At 44.0% G+C, this 27349-nt stretch overlaps 1 protein-coding gene across 1 annotated transcript in view; it reads right to left on the bottom strand.

Annotated features, from left to right (window-relative positions):
- The window catches only part of xylt1 (xylosyltransferase I), a 75358-nt gene that overhangs the window by 26681 nt on the left and 21328 nt on the right, over window positions 1-27349 (bottom strand). Inside the window, exons 2-4 of the mRNA XM_076728664.1 lie at window positions 9710-10298; window positions 4682-4854; window positions 4336-4538 (exon numbers count right to left, since the gene is read on the bottom strand). Coding sequence (XP_076584779.1) covers window positions 4336-4538; window positions 4682-4854; window positions 9710-10298 — 965 coding nt within the window. The remainder of the gene's footprint in view (window positions 1-4335; window positions 4539-4681; window positions 4855-9709; window positions 10299-27349) is intronic.

The raw sequence follows: 27349 nt of genomic DNA, 5'->3' as shown, positions 1-27349 counted from the left end.
GACATTTGTGAGGGCCGCTGTCAGTCAAATGGGATCAAACCACAGAGTCCTGATCAAAATGATTATTATTTATTGATTTTTTAAAAACGTTTTTGAGTGTTAAACTCTTAAAAAAGAATAGCTTTATTGTTCCAAATTCTGAATGCTGCATATTTAGTCATGAATATTTAAAGATCATCTCCAGGCACATAAAATACTCTGCTTGAAATAAGAATCTGTGTCTGATACGGTTTTTCCACAGTTCAATGAACTAGTTAAAAATCTCTTCAAAGAACATCGACACCATCTCCCTCATTGAAAAATCCCAAATCTATGAATATGCAAATGTTTATCATTTCAAAAGTGAACTACCAGACACAAGATGACGCATCCTCAGCGTGTGTGAACAGGAGCCTTCAAGTTTCCACATCACTCATGTGTAAGCTACAAAGTGGCTCGGGATTGGCTCCAAACTTGTTGCGATGTCACACATCATGCTAGTGTGTGAGTGTGAAAACAAACTCTGCACAGTGCGGGTTAAACATCAAAGAGCAGAAAGCAAAGACACGTCTTTGAGTGGAGGGGGAGTTTAATGCTGTGGAGAAACACTAAAGCCAAGTTTTCAGCAGCTTTAAGTCACGTAATGATCAATTAAAGACCTCGGCTGAACTCGGTGTCAGTCCCTCAGTTCCTTCAAGCCCTTAAAACTATTTAGGGTTATACAAAAGATTCTGCTATCCATGATTTTGATGAATGACTTCATGCTGCTCTTACATTGTAGAGCAGTCGACTTCCTCATATACAGGCCAGACAGGCTAAAAGCTTTGCTCTGCAGGCTATGCCCCAGTCAATGGCTCTAACATTTCATCTGTGGTGGAGCCTTTCATGATGGCTTGGCTTGCCTTTCTAAAAGAGCAGCGAGGCCCTGGTAAAAAGCTCAAGGATCAGTGGGGGGAGGGACAAGTGCATATTAATGTCATTTTCTCTTGAAGGAGCAATTTCACAGCCTGGGGGGCTTATCTTAGGAGGTCCTGAGCCATAAAGCCTAACTGATGATGTGCTGTGCAGACACATGCGCTCTTCTCTGTCTCTACTTCCCACACACACGCTGTGTATCTGCTAGTATGCACACTGACAATACAATATACATGCACAGAGACACACAAATGCTTGTAGGCATGCAGACGCACACACACAGAGCGAGGGGAATTCATGTCAAGCTCCAGATTTGCCACCTGAGTGGTCACCCCGTCCACTGGGTCTAGTTTGCTTACTGTCAGCCCTGTGGCTGCTCTGTCTCACAGTGGTATTCACACGCACACATTACAGTAACACACACACACACACACACACACACACACACACACACAGAGTGCTGTGAGTTTCAACCCCACCTGACGGCTAAAAATGAGCACCTTTTCAATATCATAGCCAATTAAACTTCATCATTATGCCACTGTTTCACTCCCATGGCCTTGCTGTTAAATTAATAATGTGCCTTTTTATAACTAGGACTTTAAATATACCATTCCTGAGGGGAACAGTTGAATTCCAGTGGCTGACAGGTTATGAACCCACACTCTAACAACACTAAAGCAGATGAGAGATGGATCATAAATTCATCATCTTTGTCCTGGAAGAACCTACAGTGCAAAAACTTCTGTAACTTCATTAAAAAAAAAAAAAATCCTGCTAGTTTTTCCACAAGTTTTTTACAATTACATTTTTAAATGAGTTGGCTAATGGGTGATAAAGTTTGGTTTTTTTTTTCACAAGAGGAAATGACACCTATCACTTGTGGAACAAAGCCAGAATATGAGAAACAGCACTTCCCTGACAGAGATGACAAAGTGAAAGAGATTAGAAGATATGACGCCTGCAGCCAGTCGTTGTCTCACAAAGCTCAGACTTCTTAAAAGCTGCTGTAAAGTCCATGAAAGGAGCTTTAAAGGGAAAAAAAGAGGTAAGAGCAAGGAGGCTGTGTAGATAAAAGCTGGGAAAGAGGGTTGTACTCTGACAAAGCAAGCGTGTAACTCATCCTCTGGCCTCTCTGGACACACGCACGCACATGCACACAAACACACACACACAGCATATCTCCCCCTGGACACGAAGCCCCTCTGCTGGTGTGAGGGGCTCTGGGTTTGCCTTTGAGAGCCATCCATGCGGCAGGACAGACATTATCAGGGAATTAGAGGGGAAATAATGCTTGTCTCCAGTCCCACCGATAACAACAGCAGTAGTCAGGGCAGTGCGGGCAGGGCAGCCCCCAACCCTTCCTGCCTGCATCTGCACAGTGTGGTCACAACGGAAAAAGGAGTGCCATTTGGAAAATCTGTGCCCTGAAATACTGAAACAACATTAAGACAAGACTGGTACAAGCTCACATATTTTGAGCTGAATAAATGTAGAGGGATCAATATAAATAATGGGTTAATTGACAAAGGAGGAGGCAGAATAAGGGTCGGGTTATACTTCAAAGTGCCGTTGTTCCAAACAGCCACTCTTTGCTAAAAGAGAGGTGAGGAAGTTCAAAGCGTGGCTCCTTTCTCACCTTGCGCACTGCTGACCATTCACGGCGTGAAGTGGCCATGAATGTCGGATTGTCGATTTTAGAAAATAACAGAAATGGAAAGGTGCGGGGGGGAGGGGGTTTCCGTTCTGATGAAGCAGACTGGCAGCTTAACACAGGGTTGTATTTGCAGTCTGGCAAAAGTGCGGCATCTGTTTATTCCAACATGTTTGTCTGCGCTGCAGTGTGTTACAGTAAGTCCATAATGATAATGTAATGCTGAGGTGTTTATATCTGAGGGAGAATGTCTCTGTCCGCCTGATCCGGTCCCCAAAGAAATCAGAAAGGATCGTCAGCAACAAAACAGCTGAATGGGTTTCAGTTCCTTGCTTGAGGACACTTGAGTTGCTCCTTCTGACAGAGGCTTGAACCCAGGCCTGTCACTTAAAGGACAATATTTGCAAGCTCACCTCAGTAAATATGCAGTGCGAAGACTTGGTCAAATCCAAGCTGTGGTTACAAATGCACATGCTAAGCAAAGATACAAGACACAATTTACATATTTCCATATTGCATGGATCCAAAATGTGCAGTTCCCTCTTGTTCCCACACCTAACTGCTTACTCTCCCTCTCTCGCCTCTCCCTGTCATCTCTGCCTCTCAGCTCCCTCTTTCGCTCCATCAATCGTTTCGTTTCCCAACAGATGGGGCTTAAAACCTCCACTGTCAGCCCTTTTCTCAACAACATCACCCTCATGCAAATGAGGAGGCAAAAGACAGGAAGAAAACAGTGTCTGGTTGTGTGCACTTGCAAATACCTTTAATCACGCACTGGCAGACAGACAGACAGGCGTACAGACAGGATAAATACGCACACATGTACACAGACAGGTGCTGAGACACACTGAACTATGCAGACGGCATGACATAAACTCAGGTGTGCACACACCGGTGCAGACACACATGCACAAACCGCCTGTCAGCAGCGTTTATCGATATGGTGAAAAACCTCAAGTGAGTCTGTCTATGAACAAAATCCACATTTGTCCCTGCATCTTGGCTCCAGCTGTGGAGACACCAGATCCAGCTTCCTGTTAGCCAGTGGTCATTACAGCTTGTCTGAATTCAACGGGTGGACATCTGGCTGCGCAGAAGAGATAACTCTCTCCTTAATAGGAGGATTTTAATTGGCTGCTGCAGAGCCACATCAAAAACCCAACAGACCCTGAACTCCCGCAAGGACTATAAACTCACATAAAAAAAAAGCACAAGTCACAAAATTTCTTCTCCAATAGGCTATTTCCATGACTTCATGTCCAGTCCACGTAGACTTTGTGGCTTTAATTACCTTTTACAGCTTTTTAAAAGCAATGGTTTCAAGTGGAGAGATGGCTTTCGGGCCGTAGAGTACACAACGGGACTGGAGAGTCAATAGGTATTGACCCTGGGCAATTAAATTGTAATCAGTTCACCATGTAACCCATTCAATGGAGTGCAAGCAAGGAAGCAAGGACTTGGAAGAGAAGGTGTTAAGAAATAGTGTTTAAGAAAAGCATAGGATCTACTTCATTGATCTGTTTGGTTTGGAGTGACTCTATTTAAAGCTCACAGTTAACCACAGGAGCCCAGACCAGTGAGTATTGAATTTCTTCCTTATTGGCTGAAAGCTGTCTACTATTGTTTGTGCTCTGGAGACTGCCTTTGTCACCTATATTAGATGCTTGCCCGTACACTTCAGTTCATTTCCTTAAAGGACAATTCATTACCAGACTGCCCTCCCCTCAGGCCCCCCTCCCTGACTATCCTTTACTGAACCTCCTTGCTGTGAGATCCATCTTTGTTACCTGATGGGGTAGTCGGCAGCACTGAGGTTGATGAAGAAGTCCCAGCTCCAGTCCCTCATGGCCAGCAGGTCAGCCATGCTGCGAAGATACATGGTCAGCAGACTGGCACCGCCCCAGATGGTGGCCATGCGCCACGGTGTCACCCTCACATTCGGATAATGCGTAGCCAAGGCGAGCACCTGCCTGTGCAGGTAGTTAGAGCGCTGGAATACAGGAAATGACACACTGATTAATATCATGTCTGATATAAAGAGATTACATTTTCCATTGGAAAAAAGCAACGGATTTACGAAGGTTTGCCATCACATTAAAGGTGCATCATGTTCACAGGCTGTCTGTGGCTCACCTGATCGACGTGTATGTAGTAGTAGTGCGAGGTGTGGTAGATGGCTTTGAAGAGGCGCTGAAACTGGCGAGAGGCTCGTCCATGGACCACCAGGACAAACGCTATTCTCACTGGTTTTGATGGAAAGCTCTCAGCAGAGTCCTCATCCCACTGGACATTGACATTAGCTTTACCTGTGAGGTGCAGAGACAGCGTCTATACAGTATTCATGAAATCACACCAGGAAATACAATTCTTGCATTTATGAACTCCCTTTAATTCACACACTACTGCACAGGTTCTTCATCAGTAACATAATCAGGGGCTGTTTGCTTGTTTGATTACCAAATCAAATCTGTTATGCAGCACAACAGGCACTATTAGCCGCTATATGATGAGGAGGACGTATAAATATCCTCCAGGGACCAAGAAAATCAATAACAAAGCAGAATGAATGTAGTTATTAATGATAATCAAATGTTATTCTTTTATTAAACAACAAACGCAAATAGCTAAACAATGAGGTTGCTAGGCAACATGATAAGCAGCAGTTTGAGTGGTATGATTAGCATATCCATAATAATTAACTGCAATGTCAATGTGAGCGTTCAGTGGGTATTTTCCATTGTCTGACACAGTCTGAACCGAGGTTTACTTCTAGTTTATAACTGCCACTCAGATGCTCTCTTGGAGACATACATTAAGACTGTAGTTCAACCTTGAAAAACTGTAGCAGGCAGAGATAGCAGGTCAACATGGGTTCACTTCCTTTTGCTTTCCACTGTGCCGTTTAAAGAAATGTTCTACGTGTTATGAACGAGGACAGAACCTCAACTATCTAATATCTACAACTGAGACATTAATATGTAAATGAATAAACAAGACCAAATTAGTCATACAGCGAAAACAAACACAAAAAAACAAAACAAAACAAAACCTCAAAACCGCGACTCACTCATCTATTTTCTTATGTGATTGAATTGGAACTATGACAATTTCAAGCCGACAGTACACACACACTGTAACTACTATCCTCATTCAGACAGGAATCCTATAAGCGATTCCTCTGGGGCTTTCAGGGTGGAGCACGGTTTGACAATGTGCCATAATTCCTCTCCAGCAAAACTCCCGGAAGATGCCTTGGATTTCACACAAATGACAACAATAAGCGTGCAGAGAGCACACTGCCCCGTTCGCGGCCTGCCAAGCCACTATCAAATTAAACAATTCCAACGATCTCTGGAGATCCATTGGTAACCTCACATAGCTCTATTGTGCGGTTTGTACCACCCTTAACCGCTCCAAAACAAACACTTGCACTTCAAACCTAAAAAAACCTTCCTCTAAGCAGTTCTGCATCATCAGGTCCCCCAACATTATCCCAGACATTGTTTGTTTTTAAATCTTCAGTTATTACAGCAAATGTGCAAACGCAGCTTATGAGACATGTTTGTTCACAGAACGTGCCTTAAGGAGATTAATGACTATAATTTGGGACTTTGGTTCCCAAGAGCCTGGTTGTGCCGAACAAGTAGAGGAAGCTGAGGGAATCCTGAGGTAGGGGGCTGTTTATTCCCCTGAGGCTACATTTCCTGAAAAATGCCCCTCCCGGCTCCCGTCCCTGGCTGGCACTGAGGTCCTATAATTACTCAAAATTTTAGGGGAAGTGTCTGACATGTCTTCTCTTTATGAGCTGACAGGGGCGGACTAAGAAGGCCTGCTCCCTCCCGTTCAACTAATCTCATTCATTCAGATTTAAGGGCAGGTGTCCAACATGGCTTTGTTTAAAAGTTGACCACAAGGTTGAGGTTAATGACATGCTCCCATGGCTCCAATTGGCCCCAACTAGCCGTGGCTCCTGTGAGTCAGTCATATTTATTTCTCACTTCTCTCTCTCACTCTCTCTCTCTCTCTCTCACTCTGTGTGTGTGTGTGTGTGTGTGTGTGTGTGTGTGTGTGTGTGCATATGTGACATCTCGGGGGGGTACGCTGTGGGCCGTATCAGATTGAACGGTAATTGGTGGCCAGCTAAGAAGGTTCACTGGTTTGCTTTGCACACGGATAATTGGCCAGTCGCTTCACAAAGCACTTTCAGAGTGTGTGCTATGCTAGCTAGCTGAACTAATGAGCACTGCTGTGTGTGTGAGAGAACCGAAAGTTTACTGTCAGTTTTGTCGAGCATGTGTGTTCCGCATCTGCAGAAGAGCTTCATGTGTAGTATTTTTTGAACAGGCTCTGACTGAAAGGACCACAGGCCTCTTCCTAAAAGAAAAAAAACAGAAGCCCTCCTCTTGAACTCATCACTCTTCATCATGCTTCCCGTCGCTATCAATCTTTTAAACTACCTCTCCCTCATCTGCTATCACCCCACTCTCTTCCTTCATCATCTTGTGTAACTTCGGGCTCTTACCCACCCTCCATCTTAACTGCTCATATGAGAGGTTAAAACAAGAAGTGAACTAAACCCCAAAGGATTTGTTTCAAATTGCATTTGAAAATGTCTCAGGGATGTTGTCTGCTCCTTGAAACCATCCACAAAGCCAAGTTTGCAGACATATAAATCATATCCATGGGTTTGATTTATTTGAATACAGTGACAAATTTCATTTCCTTTTTTTTGCACCTGTAATAAATGTTTTTTTTGTCACTTTGAGGCAGAGTAAACACACACAACACTTAAATATTATCACTTCTTACACAGATGTGGTGAACTTGTTTGCAGACAATAGCCCATTCAAGGCAGCTCAACCACAATGTGACAATGTCACTGCACACTAGCTGAAACCCATTATTTCCATCGGCTTTTTGCTGCGTCGAATGTGTGGCGTACGCAGCTCAGTGTGCTGCTTGGTGAGACGACGAACTGCTGAAGGCAGCGGCAGACGCAGCTCAAATTGCGTTGTGTCTGAAAGGGCCTTTACACATCCAGCAGACACAGCATTTGTTTGGAGTACAACTAGCTAACAGCATGTTGACATGGCATGTTAGCTAATTAGATAACCATCAGCTTATTACATGCTAGTCAATAACAACCAACTGAGGGAGTGACTTTACTCTTCATCTGCTATATGCTGTTGCTAACTCTGCTGCTTGGTGCCAAGCAGGTAGCATGTCGGAGCTGCTGAACACAGCGACCCGCTATGGCTGAAAATGATGCTATGAGAGCTGTGAGAGTGAACCAAAACAGGTAGGGTGAGGGCCAGAATCCTTTTCAGTACAAGGCCTTCAGGTTAAAGCTACATGGATAAAAGGTCACTGTCTGCCAGCTAGGACCTCTGCCGGAGCAACACAGCACACTCATCGCATTATTAGCCAAGTAAGCATATGGCAGGCAAAGAGATTGAACATAGTCCTCCTGTATTCACTGATGCTAATTCTGCAGCTAACACAATTGCTAATCTAGCCAAGGCCTCAAGGACAAAATACTGATAAAACTGGCCAATTTTCCACTAACAAGGTCGGACTTGAATTGGGGCAGGGGGCAGAGGGGGGCGGAGAAGAAGAGAGGGTATAGAATCACACATTGGCAGGCAGCAGGCAGACAGAGAGTAAGAAAGAAAAGTGATTTAATTTAGCTGTCGTGTTGTTCCAGTCCAGCCACCAGGGGAAAGCCCTTTTCAATTTCTTTGTCTCCTTTGATCAAACTGTCAGTGTGAATGGGTTGGTGAGTTGCTGTGTGAGATGACAGGAGCTTAGGCACAGACAAACGATAGTCCTGCTCTTGGGAAGGGGAACGCACAAAAGTTCTAAGTCACGGTGCCTCCTCGACTTCCAATAACACGAGTGAGGGCTGGGAAGGTATCTGACTAGAAACAGGCAGAATGCATAATAGCTTTCTCCTCCTCCCCTGCTGTCCACACTGCATTTAGTCCACTCTCATGAGTGTAAATGCACGTGTGTGTATGTGCTGTTCACTTAAACATGGTTGCCGATGCATGCTGCTCACCGATGGCGGCAGCCACAACAGATTATGTTTATAGAAGCCACAACCAGTCTGCAGATGTCCATAAATTCTCTGAATAAAAAAAAAAAGCCTGTGTGTGTTTGTGAGCGTCTGTTTGAGAAAAAGAAAGGAGAACCTGTGTTCTGTGGCCAGCTTGACAAAACAAATGAAAATTGGAAACCAATTTGGAGAGAGTACAAGCAGCATCCCGATTTTCTACAACAGTTTACTTCACCAATTACACATCAGCAAGAAAAGGCCTTTTTTTGCCTTTGACGAGAATTGCAATTACGTGTACTAAAGCCTGACTGGACAGACTGCACTCTTTGTACTTAGCTTTGTGGATATCATTTTTCTTTTTTTGCTATGAAAAAAGCTTGTGCAGCAGAGAGAAGGAGGAAATAACATGAAAAAATTAAATGTCAAATTACATGAGGAAAGACATTGACAACCTGTCAGCACTGTTTCCAGTTGGTTTTTCTATGCGTCTTGTACTTTACTAAGATGGCTAGAATAATCAACTACAGCAAAAATCTCTGTTAGTGTATTGATCTCCTGATTTTTAATCTATTTTTGAAGCAATTTGAGATGAACGATTGTTTAAAAAGCACTGCAGTAAGGAGCTCTTCAGAGTGGCTCCTTTGCATCATCTATTTTAACTGCTTTCACATAAATGCTGCATTTGGAAGATTAATTTCTCCTCATATGTCTTGGTCCTGAACACCACCTCTAACCCAGTGTTAGTGTCCTTCGCCAATTGAGCTGAATCAGTCTACAGCAAGTAGCAATATGACTGTCACACTTTGAATAAATAGGAACTCAGGACAATGGTGTACCGACTGGGCCACTGCAAGACGTTTTTTGTCTCAAGTGTAACTTCAATTGTGGCTTTTTTAGCCATGAAAATGAAATGTCATAGAGAAATACTCCTTCTATTAGGCATTTCACATAACACAACCATTTAGAGCTCAACAATCAGATGTCCTCAAGCTGGGAAGCTTGATAGGTATCAACTATCGACAGGTACAGGTATAGTGACTGCACGAACTTCATCATTACTAAAATCAAACAATCTGTCACATTAATTACATTGACTAATTACTCACCCTCGAGGGGGCAGTAGCGAGTGACCTTCTCAGGCATTAACTGCCCTTCCTTGTGTCTGCAGTACACCTCAGCGATCTGTTGCCGGCACTCCTTGCTCTTGGCTCTGGATAGAGCTGAAATGGCTTCCTTCCCACTGATCTCGCACTTGGGTGGCTGGTCGTAGGTCACATCCAGCGGCGCTGCAGTCGCCTGCCTCCTGTGGGGGTGCTGATGTCTGTGCTGCGACTGGGCCTGCTGGCCCTGTGAGGCACGATAGTGTTGCCGAGATGCTCCCGCGACGGCCTGACCACCCGGGTAGGAGGCATTATTGCCGACCGCCAACGACTGGTGGCCTACAGGCAGCACTTCGTTTGAGCTGCGGCCCAAACTTGGGGAGTTGTCTCGCCAGGCCTGCTGCTGGGCATGGGCTTTCTCCTGCAGACGCTCACGCTGCTGCTTGCTGCTAGTGGCCCCTACAGACTGCCGGTGTGGCTGTGAGCGTGCGCCAAAGTTACTATTGTCTATGTTCTCAAAGTCTTTGGGCACAGAGTTCTCGTTGTTGCTGTCCACTCGATTTTTCTCCTTCGGCCGGTGGGAGTAATAACCATCCTGGATGAAGAGAGAGGGAACAGGAGGAGAAAGGCAAGGGAAGTGTTGGGTAAATGGCGGGGAGCAAGGAGGAGGAGGGAGGACACAAACAAGAAAAACAAGATCAGAATTGAGTGAGCACGGTGCATATCAAATGTCGGATTAACAATCAATGTGGCATGTATGAGTGGGCAGCGCTGCATTGAACCGTGAGGCATGAAATGAAGTAGCAAGGTATTGAGTGTGAGGACTACAAGGTGCAACCTAACTGGAGGTGATGCAGGGCTGAAGGCTCTGCCGCTCCGTGCCATCATCAGATTAGCCCCGGCTTCAATTAAATTCTCCCTCAAATGGACCCAGCACTCCATAAACAGATTACCAAGAAGGGATAAAGGGCCAGAATATGACTGTGAGATTGTGTGGGTGTTCGTGTTTATGCGTGTGTGTGCATGCATGTGTACAATTCCTCATTCAGTCAACACACATGAGAATGGAAGAAATTGTAGTGGTGTGGCATGTGACTGGAAAGGCTGCACTTGTCAGCGCTGTGCGTCTGCATATGTGAGATAGTGTTGGTGTGTGTGTGTGAGCGCGTGTGTGAATGTCTGAATGTACAATTTCCCTATCTTTCCAGCAGAATAGACTGAAAGCGAAGGAGGGGCACAGGGGAGAGCAGAAAGAGGGAAAAGGGTAATGAGTGAAAGTGGGAAGTGCAGGGCGAAGGAGCTCTGACACGGCATGAGTTCTGCTCCCAGGAAGCGATGGCTTGTTCCAGTGAAATGTGCCGCGATGCATCAAACGGAAAACTAAGAAAGCAGCCCGGCTGCCACACCACTATTGCACACCTTGCTAGACACACAAGAGAAGAGGCGGAGGGTAAAAAGTGAGAGGGAACGGAACAACAAACAGCAGCAGAGGAAAGACAGAGCTCATAACAAAAGGGATCCCAGATGTATTTCTCAATTTACAATAACCGGGAGGGGGGGGGGGGGGGGGGGGGGGGGGGGGCTAAGGCTAAGTGCAGTATGAGGTATGTAAAATAGAATGCAAGCAGGAGAGGCAACAAACACAAGGGAGGCAAGTGAGATGTTACTGTGAGGCAGCCACTCAGCATGGAAATGCCTTTCCACCCCTAAAGCCAGGCATCTTATCAGCCCATCAACCTTCCTTCTCTGCAAACACCTTGTACCAGCACAATTACAAAGGTGGCTGGATGACACACTTTCATACTCAGAGAGATGGGGGGGGGGGGTGATCCTATAGAAGCGAAACAAGAAACAACAAACTGGATGAAAAACAGAGGAGGAACAATATTCTCATTGTCAGCTCCTTTTAAGCTGCTTCCTTGGCAGAGGTCTAATTCTCACAACACTGGATACATTTAAGCTTCGGTCTCTCCTCTCCTTGTTTCCTCTCCTCTTCCTCTACACTCATTTCTCTCCACGCTTCTCTGACTTCTCTCCACTCCTTGCCTTTTCGTTCCCTTCACACTTCTCTTCGCACATCCCGATTCAACCTATCTGCTCTGCTCCTTTCACCTCTCATCTGCTCCGCATCTCACTCCCCTTCTCTCGTCATGTGTTTCACCCATTTCGCGTCTTTCGCACCTCCTTTTCTCTCTCCCCTCCCTCCTCTTTATTCCCAGCTTCATCTCTGCTCCTGTCTGTCATAACCTCTCCCTTTCCCTCCCCTTCTTGTCTCTCTCTACTTTCTTCACCCTGCCAGTTTAAACAGACCATGTTGTCTGAATGGCAGAACCTGCTAATCCTGCATGTAACAGCTGCTTAGGCCAGTGATCACCTAAAAAGAAATCCCTACTTGCCGAGTTTCAAAGGGAATGCTTTAGGGAGCTAATCCATGCAGTGCATGTCACTGGATGTTTGCAGAGGTAAGATGAGTCTGTGTGCATTCACAATTATGTGTGTACAGTGCATGCTTCTGGTGGATTCACACAAGTGTTCATTTGTGTGTGTTTAAAGGATGGAGAGAGCAACTGAAGCAGAGGCAGCATGTGTTTGCCCCGGAGAGATACTCTTGCTTTGAGTCCAACTGTGAGAGACATGAGAAGATGAGGGACACAGTTAAATTGAAAAAAAAAATCCTAAGTGAGCAAATGTTAAAAACAACAGCGCCAGAATGTCCCTCAACCTGTCTGTATGGAACACATCGGTTTCGCTGATGAAGCATTCTCCACATTATCTTACCGCTGAATTGAAAATATACAAAATCTTCAAAATCAAACAAAAGTATGGTAAGTACCTCTTTACACTAAGAGCCTCATTTCACAGCAAGGCCAAATAAGGTCTACCTGTCTGTACTGTATAGCCTATAGCAAAGAAAGGACTGATGCCAGACTGCAACTAATTACTATTTTCATTATCAACAAATCTGTTGACTAGTTTTTGATTGATAAATCAATAGATTTACAGTCTAAGCGACAATCCAAAAATGTCCATACAATTTAACAAAGCAGCATTCCTGCAGCATTTTAGAGTGGAGGCGTCCCACCTCTCCTGAAATAAGGCCAGCCTTCACTCTAAAATGCTGCAGGAATGCTGCTTTGTTAAATTGTATGGACATTTTTGGATTGTTGCTTAGACTGTAAATCTATTGATTCATCATTGTTGATAATGAAAATGATAATTAGTTGTAGTCTGGCATCAGTCCTTTCCTTGCTATGGGCTATACAGTACAGACAGGTAAACCTTATTTGGCCTTGCTGTGAAATAAGACTCTTAGTGTAAACACGTACTTACCATACTTTCGTTAAGATTTTGTATATTTTCAATTCAGTGGTAAGACAATGTGGAGAATGCTTCATCAGCGAAACCGATTTGTTCCATACAGATAGAAAGTCAGTAGAAAGCAGAGCATTCTTATGAAATATTGTATTGGGTTTATTAAAGGAATAGTTCACATTATATGCAATACACTTATTCACTTTCATGTTAGCTGGATGAGATCAATACAACTGCCATGCCTGTATGGTAAATATAAAGTTGGAGCTAGGAGACCTTTAGCTTAGCTTAACATAAAGAGTGGAGAAACAGCCGGGCTCTGTCACTGACAAAATCAACCTATTAGCACCTCTAAAGCTCTCTAATAATGCATGATATCTTGTTTGAAGCTTACAAAAAACAAAGTGTAAAAATGACAATTAGCTGTTTGGTGTCAGACTACTTCTTGGATGGTAACCAGCTGAGGGACTTCAAGAAGTTAATGCTCGCAGTCAAGCTATGCTAAACCGAGCTAACCAGCTTCTGGCTGCAGCTCTAGAGTTTATTCACCATACAGACATTAATAAACAAGTGTATTTGCCAAAATGTCAAGCTATTCCTGCAAGCTTCAGGGAAAACAAGCAGACAGTGATGCTACATAACACACCAAAGGCCATGTATTCTGTAAGGGAGTCAATACCTGAAGACAAGATACAGCTCAGCAGGTGACACTGACTGATTGATCACATCATATGTTTGCTTGCAGTAATTAGTGAGAACAATGTGGAGAAAAAAGAAAAAAGAAAAGACATGCAAGCCCATCAGGCACACTCAGGTGCTGTGCAGCCAATCCTCCAAAACCCAATCATGTAAGACAGACAAAATCCTCACATTGGAGAAGCTGGAACCAGCAAACGTTTGCCATTTCTGATTGATAAATGACTCATCAACAATTGCTCAAGTACTAAAATTGTTCTAGATTCATTTAGATCAACTGGCTGCCTCATCAACTTTTCATTTCAGCATGAGATAGCTGTATTTAAAACTACTTCTTTGAACGCATTCCAGCTGAAAAGAAGCATCACAAAGATGTTGATTTGTTGCTAATTAACTGACACGGATGAGAGTCAGATGAAGTTAGCCCCATGTGGCCCTGAAGTGGAAATGAGGAATATTTGTAAGCTGGCACTGAGGAGATTCCTCTGGATAAACAATCTTCGCACTGTGCTCCTTTCTCCCTCCCTCTCCCCCACCTCCTGTGAGCAAAGGACTCCAGTTGCTGTGTTGCTCTTTAATCTCAGGGACCGGGCTCTAAGCAGGAAGCGGTGGGGCACAGAATTAATAGTGGTGGCCATTGGAGATAGGAGCAGCGCTGGGCTGCAGATGGGGCTGGGAGCTGGGGGTCGCCATTGATTGTTACAGGGGATATGTTTTCTACTCCCTGGGAGTGTTGAGGAGGCCAAGCCAGGATTGCCTGGCATGCGGTGTGCTGGCTGTGCACACTGACAGAAACACACACACACACACACACACACACACACACACACACAAACACACACACACACACACACACACACACATAAACAGCCCTCCCTGAGCTCTGCTGAGGAGTGAGGAAAAAGCAGAGGGGGTAAACGTTAATATCATCCATCACTGGTAGGTACATTTAGAGAGAGGCGTGCAGGGCTGGGAGTTTCAGCATCCCCTCCGGGAATGGTTCAGTCCATTTCTCAATACAGAGCTGGCCCTTTCCACTTTCCCCCATTTCCTCTGCCACAGGGGGAAATATTTCACCTGTCCTTCTCTCTTTCTCTCCACCCTCCTCTCCGCCATTCTCCTGTGCTGTACAGAGGGAAAAAAAAAGCACATATCTCTCTCTCAGCACCTGTCCAGCTTCACCACTCTCCTCCTGCACCTCCTCCCCTGGCCCACGTTTCATCCCACGCTCTAGGAAGGAAAGCAGTTCATCTGGTCCGCCCCCTCCCCTCCTCCCTAATGCCATCATTTACTGTTGCAGTCCCATGGTAGATGTGAGGGAGCGCAAAGTAGCAGCACATATCAGTTTCACCCCACCCTCCCAGCCAGCTTCCTTTAAAAGACATCATTCCTATGGGCCTGAGCAGAGATAAGCTAGTGCGTGTGCCAGCAGCGTGTACTCTGTCAACACAAGCTGCTATATGGACAGCCATGCAGGCAACCAAAGCACCATGTACATTTTATGCCTGTGTGTTTGTGCCTATCAGTCGTGCGCATGGATGTTTATGTTAGTGTTTCCTGTACTTTAACTCCCAGCTCGGGTCTGTGCAGCACTTTGGTCAACATGAGTTGTTTTTAAATGTGCTTTATAAATAAGTTTGACTTGACCTAACATAAACATATAGTCAAGCTGAATAAGAAAGACAGCGCTGCTTATGTATGAGTAGGTGGGTGCTGAGTCACCTGGACCTGCAGGCCAGCTTCTGCTACGACTTGCCTGCCATGCGGCTAACGAGCTCAGATTAATTACCTGGACTGAATCCCTGCAATACTCTGAGCAAGATGTGGCGTCTGGCATGACACAGAGGACTGATACGCTGACAGACTTAGTTCACAGCTGCTCCAGCACCTCAGGACACCTCGAGGAGAAATGAGCCAGGGTAGGACGACCTAAATGCTTAGTGACTTCTTAGAAGTCTTGCTTATTGTAGCTTATCAGTTGTAGAGTTTGGGGGCGAGAGCAGCTGCTCCTTTCGTCTTTCTTAGATTCACAGTTTAGGTATCAAATGCTCATACAAAGTAAGGCAAAGAATACTGAGCCTCAAATTCAGTTCGGTAACAAATAGCCTCCAGGAAAGAGGTTTAAAGTGTCTGTTACCTCACAATAAGAACAATCAAGTTGTTAACAGGGTAAAGAAATAAATAGATGAGTCATGGAGAGAGTTTTTTTTGATGCTTCAGTCACGTGGTTTTTTTTATAAGAGATGCTGAGCTTGAGTTGACTGTGTTTTCATTGTGTTCTAGTTATGAATATTTCCTGTGTTGCTGCTGCCTTTCTCTTTCTTTTTCTCCCTTCGGTCAATCCCTTCAATCCTCTTCTCTCCCGACGGCTAAAACTTGAGGAATGCTGGTCACATGTAATGTAAGTGTGTACGTGTGCGTGCGCGCAAATGCACGATTAGTGGCGGCTCTGAATGAACAGTCTGGGTTTGGTATGCACAGAAGCCTCTTGTTGTGTGCCCTGTAACAAGCCCCGGAGCGAACGTGGTGAAAAGGGAGTGTGTGTGTGTGTGTGTGTGTGTGTGTGTGTGTGTGTGTGTGTGTGTGTGCAAACGTGTTACAAATACCTAGAGGAGAGAGAGACAGTGAGAACCTCTGAAAACTACTTAACAGCTTTAGGTTTGGCAAATGGAATTTGCAGAAAGGATGCATTATCTGAAGAGGAAGCAAAAATATTAAAAACTGCCTCTCCTCTGGGAATCTGCTTAAACAGACAAATGATTCTAATCGGCTACTCGTTGTAAGTACTGAAAAAAGATCAAAGTCTTCCAGAGACAATGATCCTTGTGGGTGTTCATAAAGACCACAGGGCAGAGGTGAATTCGCAAACTGCTGTTGAATTTCCACTTCTTTCTGATGGACATTCTCGCATTGCAATTATATGGCTTCACCGACTATATTTGCATGCATGGATTTCAGCTGGGCAAAGAGACAAAAAGCCCAGACCTCTGCACCCACAACCACAGACACCAGAAAGACAGATTTCCTCTTCCTTAAAAAAGAACTTTTCTTAAATGCAGCAAAGCTCTACAAGAAAAGCTCCACACAAACATCCATATGAAGAAATGTATTAACTGTAGGGGAATCTCCAAGGAGTTTCTACAAGGCCACAGTGGAATTCAAAAATACTTCTGCTTCCCTCACAATATGTTTGCATGCCATGGCAATACCTTTGTGATTTCCTGCAGCCGATTTTCCCCAGAGCTTCCCTTGTGTGTGCATAATCCTCAGCCCACTCAAAGCATTGATGTTGTCTGATGGCCTGTTGATATGTGCAACCCACATCTGCGCAGTACAAATCATCCTAGGATGCTACAGATATAATATTTAAAGGCCTGCACACTCACTGCAAACCTACACAGGTGATTTCAGTGATTTTAGCTGATTGGGCCTCTTGTCAGGACTGTGTGGGCATGCACAGACTGTACTTGAATGACACCTCCCTCACTCTTCTTTTAGCTTTGTTGCACCTGTTTTGGTGTAAATGATAAAATGACCAATGGCTGAATCCCATTTAGCTGCTTCAGTTTCAGGGTGCTGGTATTGTGCATGATGACTCACTGTCACATTGTGATGACTTACTGGGACACTTGAACAGAACAGAGCTATTGTTAGTGTTATTAGTATCACTTGTGCTTCATCTGCTATGACAGATCAAAATGTCTGCTTTGGAAAAGAACTACTGCAGCTCATGTGCAGCAGTGAATTGTGTTAATTAATGAAATTAAGCTTGCCATTTATTGCTGCCACTGCATTTTGTTATTTTGTTGAGTAGGGTTCGAACATATTTCATTGAAGTCAAAGTCTGAATGTGCTTTTAGCAACACTAGCCTGAGCTATATGTATACGTATGTCATTCAAAGTAAGATGATAGCACGTCACAGCCTTGTAAGGAGGTTAAAGCATTATTTGACATTTTGGGGAATACGATTACTCACTTTATTCCTGAAAGTGAGGTGAAATGATTGATATCACTTTCATGCATGTACGCTCTATATGAAGCTACAGCTGGTAGGCGATTAGCTTAGCTTAGCAGAAAGACTGGACGCAGCTAGCCTGGCTGTGTACACAGGCAAACAGAAGAGCCTATCAGCACCTCTGAGACTGTAGCTTTTACACTTCAGTTTTTGTATGAATTAAAAAATGAGATATAACATGCCAATGCGTTGATTAGTGAACTTTAGAGGTGCTAAATTTTGAACCCTTTGAACAGAGCCAGGCTAGCTGTTTTCCCATTTCCAGTCTTTATGCTAAGCTAAGCTAACTGGTTGTAGCTTCATATTCAATGGACAGACATGAAAGTGGTTTCGATCTTGTCATCGAACTCTTGGCCAAACTGTTCCTTTAAAGGTGTTCACTGAGGCTGTACTGTAGAAATAGCTTCCTGGGAGGAGTCCAAAATCTGTTGCCAGAGAATGCAAAGGCACTGGTAATGTAAAACAACTACTTGGGGATGCAAAAGTGTCAATAAATGCAAGAAAGGGTTGGTTCAGGATAATAAAAAGAGATTCATGGGAAATTCCTCTTCTCTAAGGCACTTTGAGAAACAGTTTGTTGCTGTTTGTGGCCTCCACTGTTGATTCAGTGCCACGAAAGCCACTTTGTTTAATTACCCTCCTCCTGCATTGCAAAAAATCCTTTGTTCTTCCTGGCCACTACTACTTCATGTAGCATGATCCCACATCAGTATGCTATACTCACACTCTTGACCAGAGCTGTTGTGAGTATCACAAATCTAGAAATTCATCATTGCACTTACGATAAGTCATTAAAGCATCAGATAAATGATTGAAATGTAAATGAGTCACTTAATGGGCATAATCTAATCTAGAATCTGCTCACTGTTGTGGAAATGAACTGAAGTGAATGCTACAGTGCAAAACTAAGAAAATAGCGTAAATGTATTGATATGAAAATTTTTCTCTTCTGGAACTTTCCCCCAAAATTGGATTAAGTAGAAACTGAGTTGAGACGCGACCTCAAATAACCTCAAATATTCATTCTGAGTGTGAACCAACAACAAGGAAACTCACACTGGGAACAATGTTTGAGCTCAAATCCTCAAAGCATGTGGCAAAAGTGAAGCCAGGCTGCCTAAGTCTCACAAGGTTTGGTTCGCCTTCTCCCCTAAAAATCTTTACTCGGCATCCCAGCAGCTTACATAGATGGATTACTGAACGCACGCACACATGCACGCCCTCACACACACCTGCATCTCCAGACTCACTTGCCCTCTGTTTCTAATAGACACACCATACTGCATACACACAGGTCTGCGTACAGACACACACACACACACAGACACAGACACACACACACAGACACACACACACACACACACACACACACACACACTATTCACTTGTGAGACTGGTTTAATGCAAGTCCCATTTATCCTGGGGCCTGTGTGTGTGTGTGTGTGTGTGTGTGTGTGTGTGTGTGTGTGTGTGTGTGTGTGTGTGTGAAGTAATATATGATTACTCTGTTGTGCGGCAGCAGAAGCCAGAAGCCAGGTATTGAATCTGGTGTGTGTGCCTCAGTGTTTATGTACAGTAGAGACTGAAGTGTGAAAATCAGCTCTAAAGGTGCACTTTGCACATCTATGCCCACCAAGATTTCCTCTGTTCAATACATGTGTCTGACATGCTAATACAGAGTGCTCACTCATCTAATCCATCATGTACCAATATGTGACCATCCAGAATTTCCATTTCTATTCCAACATCATGACCTGTTTGCTTGACAAGGCCCAAACATACAAACGACATAAGACAACAGAATTGTGTCTGTTCTGTTCTAAAAAGCAGAACGTTGTTGTGTTTTGTCCTGGAGTAGCTAGTTATGGGCAGTAAAGGTGAGGGCAACCGTCACACATTATCAATGGAAAAATGACTGTTGTACAGCTTTCAGTGATGATACAAAATCATCACGATTCTGGAGTATTATTAATCTTAATCTACAGCTCACTATGGAGGAAACTTGTGTGTCTATAATAGTTTGCTTTAAGCCGATGAAAAACAAGTTTTCCTAACCTACACCAACAGAACACAAGTTTTGGCCCTACTGGAAAACTTTTTGTGGCATGCTGTCCGTCAGAAGCTGAAAAAAGTTCACCCCCAACCCCAAAATGTTTAGAAATCATTAACAATGACACGGGAAGCATCTAATAAAAAAAGGAGCTAAGTTGAGTTTAGTGAAATACAGCTCAGCACAATAGTGTCAGCAACTTTTATTTTCCCTACATACATCATATCCAATCAACTTAGGTTCACTCCATACGTTTCCCCTGCAGTGACCTGCCCCTCACTTTGACAACCACTGACATAGATTTAGGTGAGCTGGCCAAAGTTATTAGTTTCCTACATGTAATTGTTCATGAGCTTGCCTTTATGAACATCAGAGTAGTGTTGGGATAAAGTGAGTTAATCTTGTGCCAGGATGTGGTCTAAATAGACAAACGCAGGTCACCTGAATCTTCTGCAACACTGACCAGGGTCAGACACAGTTCTACTATAGAATAAAAGCATTTCAATTAACAACCCTCACTGGTTACAGTCTGAGGTTTGCAACTCAATACAGCTCCCACAATACACTGAAATATTTCTCTCTAACCTCATTACTGCTGCAGTCAACGTCCTTTTGTAGAGTATAGTGAAATGATATATGCCCACCCACTCCTTCGTTCTCTTCCCTTTTATTCTCAGAACCACTTCCTGTCCTCTGTCTTGCTCTGCCTCCCTGCTGGGTGAACCCCAGGAGTTTCCACATGACAACAGGAATCTAAATCATATGGCTTACTTACAGTATATTAGGTCTTATATCTCTCAAGGGCATGAAAGCCCTTCAACAAGCCATGAGAAGATACTGGCAACCCTCCTACTGTGTCCCTTTACCCCCCCCCCCCCCCCCTCTCTTATACCGGCCTCTTTTTTTTTTCCTCTGTGAATAAACCCCAGAACTTTACATCTCCAGCTTTGAATGGAGGCCATCAGGCGATTTCTGAGCCATATCTCACAAGGGCATGAAAAGGCCTTACCCCCCCACCGCTTCTCTCCACACACCTCCCTGTTCAGCCATGAAATGACACCCCTATTTAATCAATTGTGAATCATGAAATTTTGCACAAGAGACCCCTTTTCTTTGCACTTGACAGTGATTGAACTGCACAGCCATGCAATTCCATTCACCACGGCGATGAGAAGAAAAGCGGGGGGGGCTGTGCACTGTGTGTGAGAGAGTGTGTGTGTGTGAGATGAAGGTGATTTCCCTGTGACATCATGGGCCCCTACTCAATGGCACCGCAACAGAGGGTCCCTTCTGTGTATTGAGGCCTCGTGGTCAGACAGCATAGTTGGATCCTACAGCTGATCTATAGGGGCGCAAAGGAGGTGTGTGTGTGTACATGGGCATGTGTGTGTATGCGTCACATATGAACAGCAACATGAGCTCTAAATAGACCAGGGGTTAAGAATAACAGAGGAAAAAAGGGGGCTATGAGAGATTACAAGTGGAGGGGGCAGAGTGAGATAAAGCCTGGGAGAAAAAATAGAAAAGTAGTTTAGAGGAGAAGAACGAGAGAGAGAGTGGGAGATGGGGTAAGAGACCCCTGATGGGAAAGGCCCCCCACCCCCTTTCTTTCTTCTGCATGAACGGGCTGGTGGGAACGACATGTGAACGTATGATGTCAGGTCTGTAGGGAGTGTGTCAGCGAACATAGCTGAGATTCCAGGCATCTGTGTGACATAGTGGTGACACAGCATGACCCCACTGTGACCCCCATGCAGAGGTCAGAGTGCATCAGCTCCTTCATGTCATGGCAGTGCACAAAATGACAAGCACTGGATTTATGCAAAATCCATCAATTCACTGTACATTCTTGTGAGGGGAAGAGTAAGAAAAGAGGTGGTTGTTTGTGTGTTTCACTTAAATGCCGGTGTTTGAGTACAGTGTGCTAACGATGTGCAAATATATCACAGCGGTGAGAGCTTTGGTTTCACTTCCACAATGCAACCAGAAATTCTGCTGGCAGGACAAGCCTCTAGAAGCACATTATTGTGTAACATAAATAATATGGAGAAGTGCAGAATTGATTCCCCCATGACCAACTCCACTGAAAACACTAACTATTTTACATAACTATTTTTCCTATGGTGTAAGTACTTTCATCTGTTATTAAGGTGAAAGATGACTACACAAAGAGAGCACTCATAGAGGGTCAATATGGTATGCCACTACTGCATGCTGCTCTACATTTGTTGTTTACTTTTGCCATTTTTGCATTTAAACAAACTTCGCTGTGGCAGTAGCCCTGTTTTATGGATGGCAAATTCGGCTTTTGTTCATTCCACACACAATCAAATATCTCAACAGCCATTTGGATGTGTTGCTGAGTAATCCTGTACATACATACATGTACTGTTTGAGGGATGAACCCTGCTGAAATCGGTAATCCTCCGACTTTCCGTCTAGCCGCACCATGAGTTTGACATTTGAATTTTTGAGTAAGCGTCTCAACAATGATTGGGTGGACTGCAATGAAATTTTGTACTGACACTGATGTTCCCCTCAGAAATAAATGGCGCTTCCTGTGGCTTTTCATCCAGCATCACCATCATGTCAAAATACCTGTGAAACTAATTCCTTTCAGCCATTCCCATCAGCCTCAGCCAAACTTTGTGTTTAGTGCTAATGAGCAAATATTAGTATGCTAACACACTAAACACATATGATGAACATATTGAAATTTACACTTGCTTACCATCAGCATGCTAGCAGAGAAAAAACACAAATGTGTGTCGCAGACACACACACAATTAGCACTCAAATGCCAATTAGCAGGCAGATGATGCCTGCTGATGTTGGCATGCTGATGTAAGCTAAATGTTTAGTTGAAAAAAAAAAAAAAAAGACTTATTGCAAAATGAATCCCTTCTAAAATTTCTGGATCAGCACCTGGATGCAGCTCCGTACCAAAACCAGTCACCTGCTATTTGTGTCATGGCTTAACTTTCAACCAAATTTCAGTGAAATCTGTGCAGTTCTCTCAAAACAATCCTAGCTCGAGGTCCATTTACTGGCTTGTAACAGAGCTTTCAATGATAACATACAGTCTTCCATTCTGCTGATTAGGACTGCCAACACAGATGAGAAGCCCTAAACAAGCTGAATTAACAGTATGATGAGATATACTATGCATCAGTAGAAATGTGTTCACAGGTAGAGGTACAAGCAAGTAAATGGTTTGTCAACTGGTGTTTTGATGGAACAAGTGTGAACTGTCAAGCTCAAGGTTTCTGAGATATTTTGCTTAATGACAAACAAACAAGAGAAAAACATCCCCTCCTTCTCTGAGGTAAAAACAGACCAGGGCATTGCTTTAATTTGTTTTTATGTATTTCCTGTTCCATCTCTGCTGTCGTGGGAATTCAAGGCATCTGTTAATTACTGTTATTAATGATGTTCTGGTGTCCTGGTAGGCCTGATTACTCAGATGCAACATACGTCTTAACACTGTTTCGAATGTGGCTCGTGCCCTGTCACCCATCAGCTCTCGCTCTCATCTGTATGCAGTGTCAAGACGAATTCAGCTCTGGAAAAGTGCACCTGAATGCATCACGCCCAGACAATAACAGAGAGGCATTTTTCTGGGAACACAGTTTTGCAAATGACATAAACTGTCAGTGACCTGTGTCACTCTAACAATACAAAGAGCACATGTACCGTGCACCGAGGTTACGACCCTATCTGCTCTGTTTATACCTGCAGGGGAAATTAATTTCTGTGCACTCATAGACTGCTTGTGGGGTGCAAAGCAAGATGAAAAGACAGGGAAGAGGCACAATGCTAATCACCTGAGGCTTTATGTGTGTAGACTTGAGCTCCTCCAATGAGTCCAACTGCACAGACAGCTGCAGGTTACTTAGAAAGCTACAGGGTACAACGGGTTCGAGTGTGAGTCGCTATACATTTAGCATTTATCGTGGGTCCGAACGGCCCCTGAAAATGCCTGCCATCAGAAAGACAGGCGAGGCGTGATAATCGCACAAATGGTGATGATGCCGCACAAGGTTTACATGGTGTTGCACACCGTCCAACATACCAAAAGTGATGCAAGGGGTTAAGCCAGAGTGAAGTGAGTGAGTAAACCACACAGTAATCACAGTAAACCACACTCAGCTGAATGGGACTGTGTAGTGTTACATATAGTGTTTAGCCATCATTTGAATAAGGGGTGACACTGTGGCAGCAGTCTTAGACTAACCCAGGAGTCAAACAGACACCAGGGCCAGGACAAGTCCCACACAGAGGTGTCATGTATGCATAAATGCATGATGCGTTACTGTGTAACTGAGGACCCCTGTAGGACTCCAATTATTTCCAGAGGGGATATTTTGAATCTTGTCACAGTTTTATAATCACTTCTTGGCTGTCAGACAAAAACGGTTCAGGCTGAGTTGCAGGAATCAGAAGTAGCCTGTGGAGACAGTTGGTTGGATATCCGCCGTGAGAATTGGGGGTGAAAATCTGTCAGGGCGCAGCACAAGTGTTTACTGAAGCAGAAATACACGAAAAATTACTTTTTCAACAGCGTGAATGGTCCAGTTGTTGCATTTACATTTGCTTAATGCATTTTGCATGCTGAGCAGTTAAACGTTTGTCTTGAATATCATTTTCCAAATGATTATAATCAATTCATTTTAAAGTCACGTCATGTGGTCAGATTTGCATTTAAACAACAAATGCGAGCAACTAATGGCTTTTTCCAAACAGCTATGATAATCTTGTAGGGTTATACAGTGCGACATACTGCCAGATACGATTGGCCACCACAAACTAAAAAAGAAAAAAAAAGATAAACTCCTATAGTAATGCATGGTTTCAGAGGAAGGCAGTTGATAACTTTCTAAAGTCACAAAAGTCTAGAGAACTATCTGTCTGATGGAATGACAGAGAGATAAAGATCAGAGGAAAACAGGGGGAGGAGGAGAAAGTGAAGGTGAGGAGTTAAGCACATAAGCTAGCAATAACGAGTGGAGAGACAGCTGATACGATCTTTTGGTCTGACACCCAGATCATTAAAACATCTAAATGATCGAGGGCCCCACTGTCCAGCACAGCAGATCCTGAGGCAGAGAGGAGAATTCAGACTTTAAGCTGTTTTCACAGAACCTCAAATTCAAAGAAAAATCAACAGTCCAGTGAAACGTTTACAGGGTGAAAATGTTATATGGTCCTTTTTTGCAACAAAACAAGTCTTTAGTCTCTCTCCCTGACAGAATGAGCCCCTCTATTGCAATAACTGCGGTCACTGTGTTTATCAAGGGAGCTATTGATTAATTCTAATCCTGTTTGGAATGACAGCCGCAGCTTTCCCTGCTTGACCCTGGTATTAATTTTGCCACTAGCTACCTACAGTTTTTTTTGGGGTTTTTTTTTTTTGACAACAAAGCTTTTATCAGTGAAATTGACTTTTGTGGCTCAAGTTATTTGCAGATGATTTGGACAGAATGTTGACAATGGAAATGTGCGGTTGTCTCGATAGAGAAGCACAGGACAACAAACGCTTATATTCCCTCCTTCTGACTACAGCGTGCATTTTCACCAAAACAATCTGCTTTTATATTCACTCGAACTCTTTCACTACGTCACCCGAACACTGTGAACACAACACATTAATTTGCCTGTAAAAAATCATTTAAAAGCAAAAATAGCATCCAATTCACCAGCAATTATAGCTAATCAGCTGCTCTGCTGAGGTGCCCAAGAACAACAGGCACCATGCCTCTCTTCTCACTGTTGACTTTCCAACGCTAATCCCACCTCAGAACAGCATGGAGTCTCTCCTAAATCCCACCAAACCTTTTAACCCCGACATCAAAAGCCATTTGTTGCCAGCAGGGTTGGCGGACCAGGCCACACCCAAACAAGTTGCAACACAAGCCGGTCAAATTACAATGTTCACCTCCCCCTTTTCTACCTTAAAGGGCACCTTAATATCCCCTCCACCACCTGGCTGGCATCAAAGCCCAGAAACCCAGTGCTTAGCAGAGAGACACACCAGCCACATTGTTGGCTTTCATTTCCTTCTCCGCAGCGGGGGTGCACAGGGACATGCCAGCGCCCCTGCTCAGTGTGAAAGAGAAAAACACTGAGGTAGACAGGGAGGCTCTTTTGCAGCCAATAATGTCTGTAATTTGTCCACAGATTGAGGAGAGAAGAGACAAAGAAAGGCCCTCAGACACCACTCATTCAGCTGAAAGCACATTTATGCATGTGTGTGTGTGTGTGTGTGTGTGTGTGTGTGTGTGTGTGTGTGTGCCTGCATTCGTGTATGTGTGTGTAATTGGCAGCAGTGTGTTACAGCTCCTTTGCTTGGCTGCAGGGTTACTGAACCCCAGGACTCCTTCACCACCCCACCACCTTCATCCCACATATGTTGAGTTTGGCACAACAATGGACCAACCCCTAAATGGACAGATGTTTTGACGGACACACACATGAATATGTCATGTAAAAGTGCACTGAATGCGATGCACAAAATCACACACAGAGGAGACACACATGCAATCTCTTCACTGTCTCTCCTCCAGTCTTGCCTGCTGGCCTTGTATGGCCTCTACACACCCACCATATGCTAACTGCTGGAAGAGAGCTGTAATTTGTAAATGATTTAACCTTTTAATAGAGAAAAGATGAGGTTGGCTACGGCTGAGTCCCTCTGGATGTGAAGCCAGAGAAGAAAAATAAGGAATGGAGCTGTGATTTAGACATCATTTAATTGTACCGTCCAATTATCTATGCGGTTCATGTACTGAAGTGATCTGTCTGTCTGTTGTGTGTGTGTTTGTGTATGCCTGAATGTGCACTTGTTGGTGCATTCTTACTTGTGGATAAATGTGTGTGCATGCAAGTGTGTGTGTGTGTGTGTGTGTGTGTGTGGTTTTCAAAACAAGCTGGTGCCAAGGCTTAGCTGATAGGCTAATTAAGCTCACCACAGGGAATAAATGTTTCCTCTCTGCCTGCCATTTGTCACACCTGGCACGGAAATGTCACAAGGAAACGAAACACACACATGCACACAAACACACACACACACACACACACACACACACACACACACACACACACACACACTGGGCACAGAAGACACACAGTGGGAGAAGTGCTGAGGCAACAGAGCTACTGCGTGAATACAAGTGGAAGCGAAAAAGAAGAGGGAAACAGAAAGAGGAAAAACAGACAAATGAGACAAAGATACACAGCAGAATAGAAAAAGATGGAGGGAACTGTGCAAATGAGGAAACATGATTGAAAAAATAGCAGTGAGAAAAGGAAGGGGAACTGGAGAGAGAAACAAAAAGCTTTCTGAACCCTGCCAGACAACAGCATCCTGTTGAGCCTCACTACTTATGTTTTCATTACAGTGACATTTCTGCAGAACAAAGTGTGAGCGAGCACGTTTCCTTCAGCTACAGCTGAATTTAATATATATTCCGGAGGACATCACAGGATTGCATAATTAACCGAGCACCAGTAAGTCTGATAAATTATGACATGTCATCGCTGCTTCGCATCTAAGGGGCGTTTGTGTGTTTTCTT

The sequence above is a fragment of the Chaetodon auriga genome, chromosome 4 (genome assembly GCF_051107435.1).
Source record: "Chaetodon auriga isolate fChaAug3 chromosome 4, fChaAug3.hap1, whole genome shotgun sequence".
Lineage (NCBI taxonomy): Eukaryota > Metazoa > Chordata > Actinopteri > Chaetodontiformes > Chaetodontidae > Chaetodon > Chaetodon auriga.
Note: the sequence above shows the minus strand (reverse complement) of the source record. Positions and strands in the feature narration are given on the sequence as shown.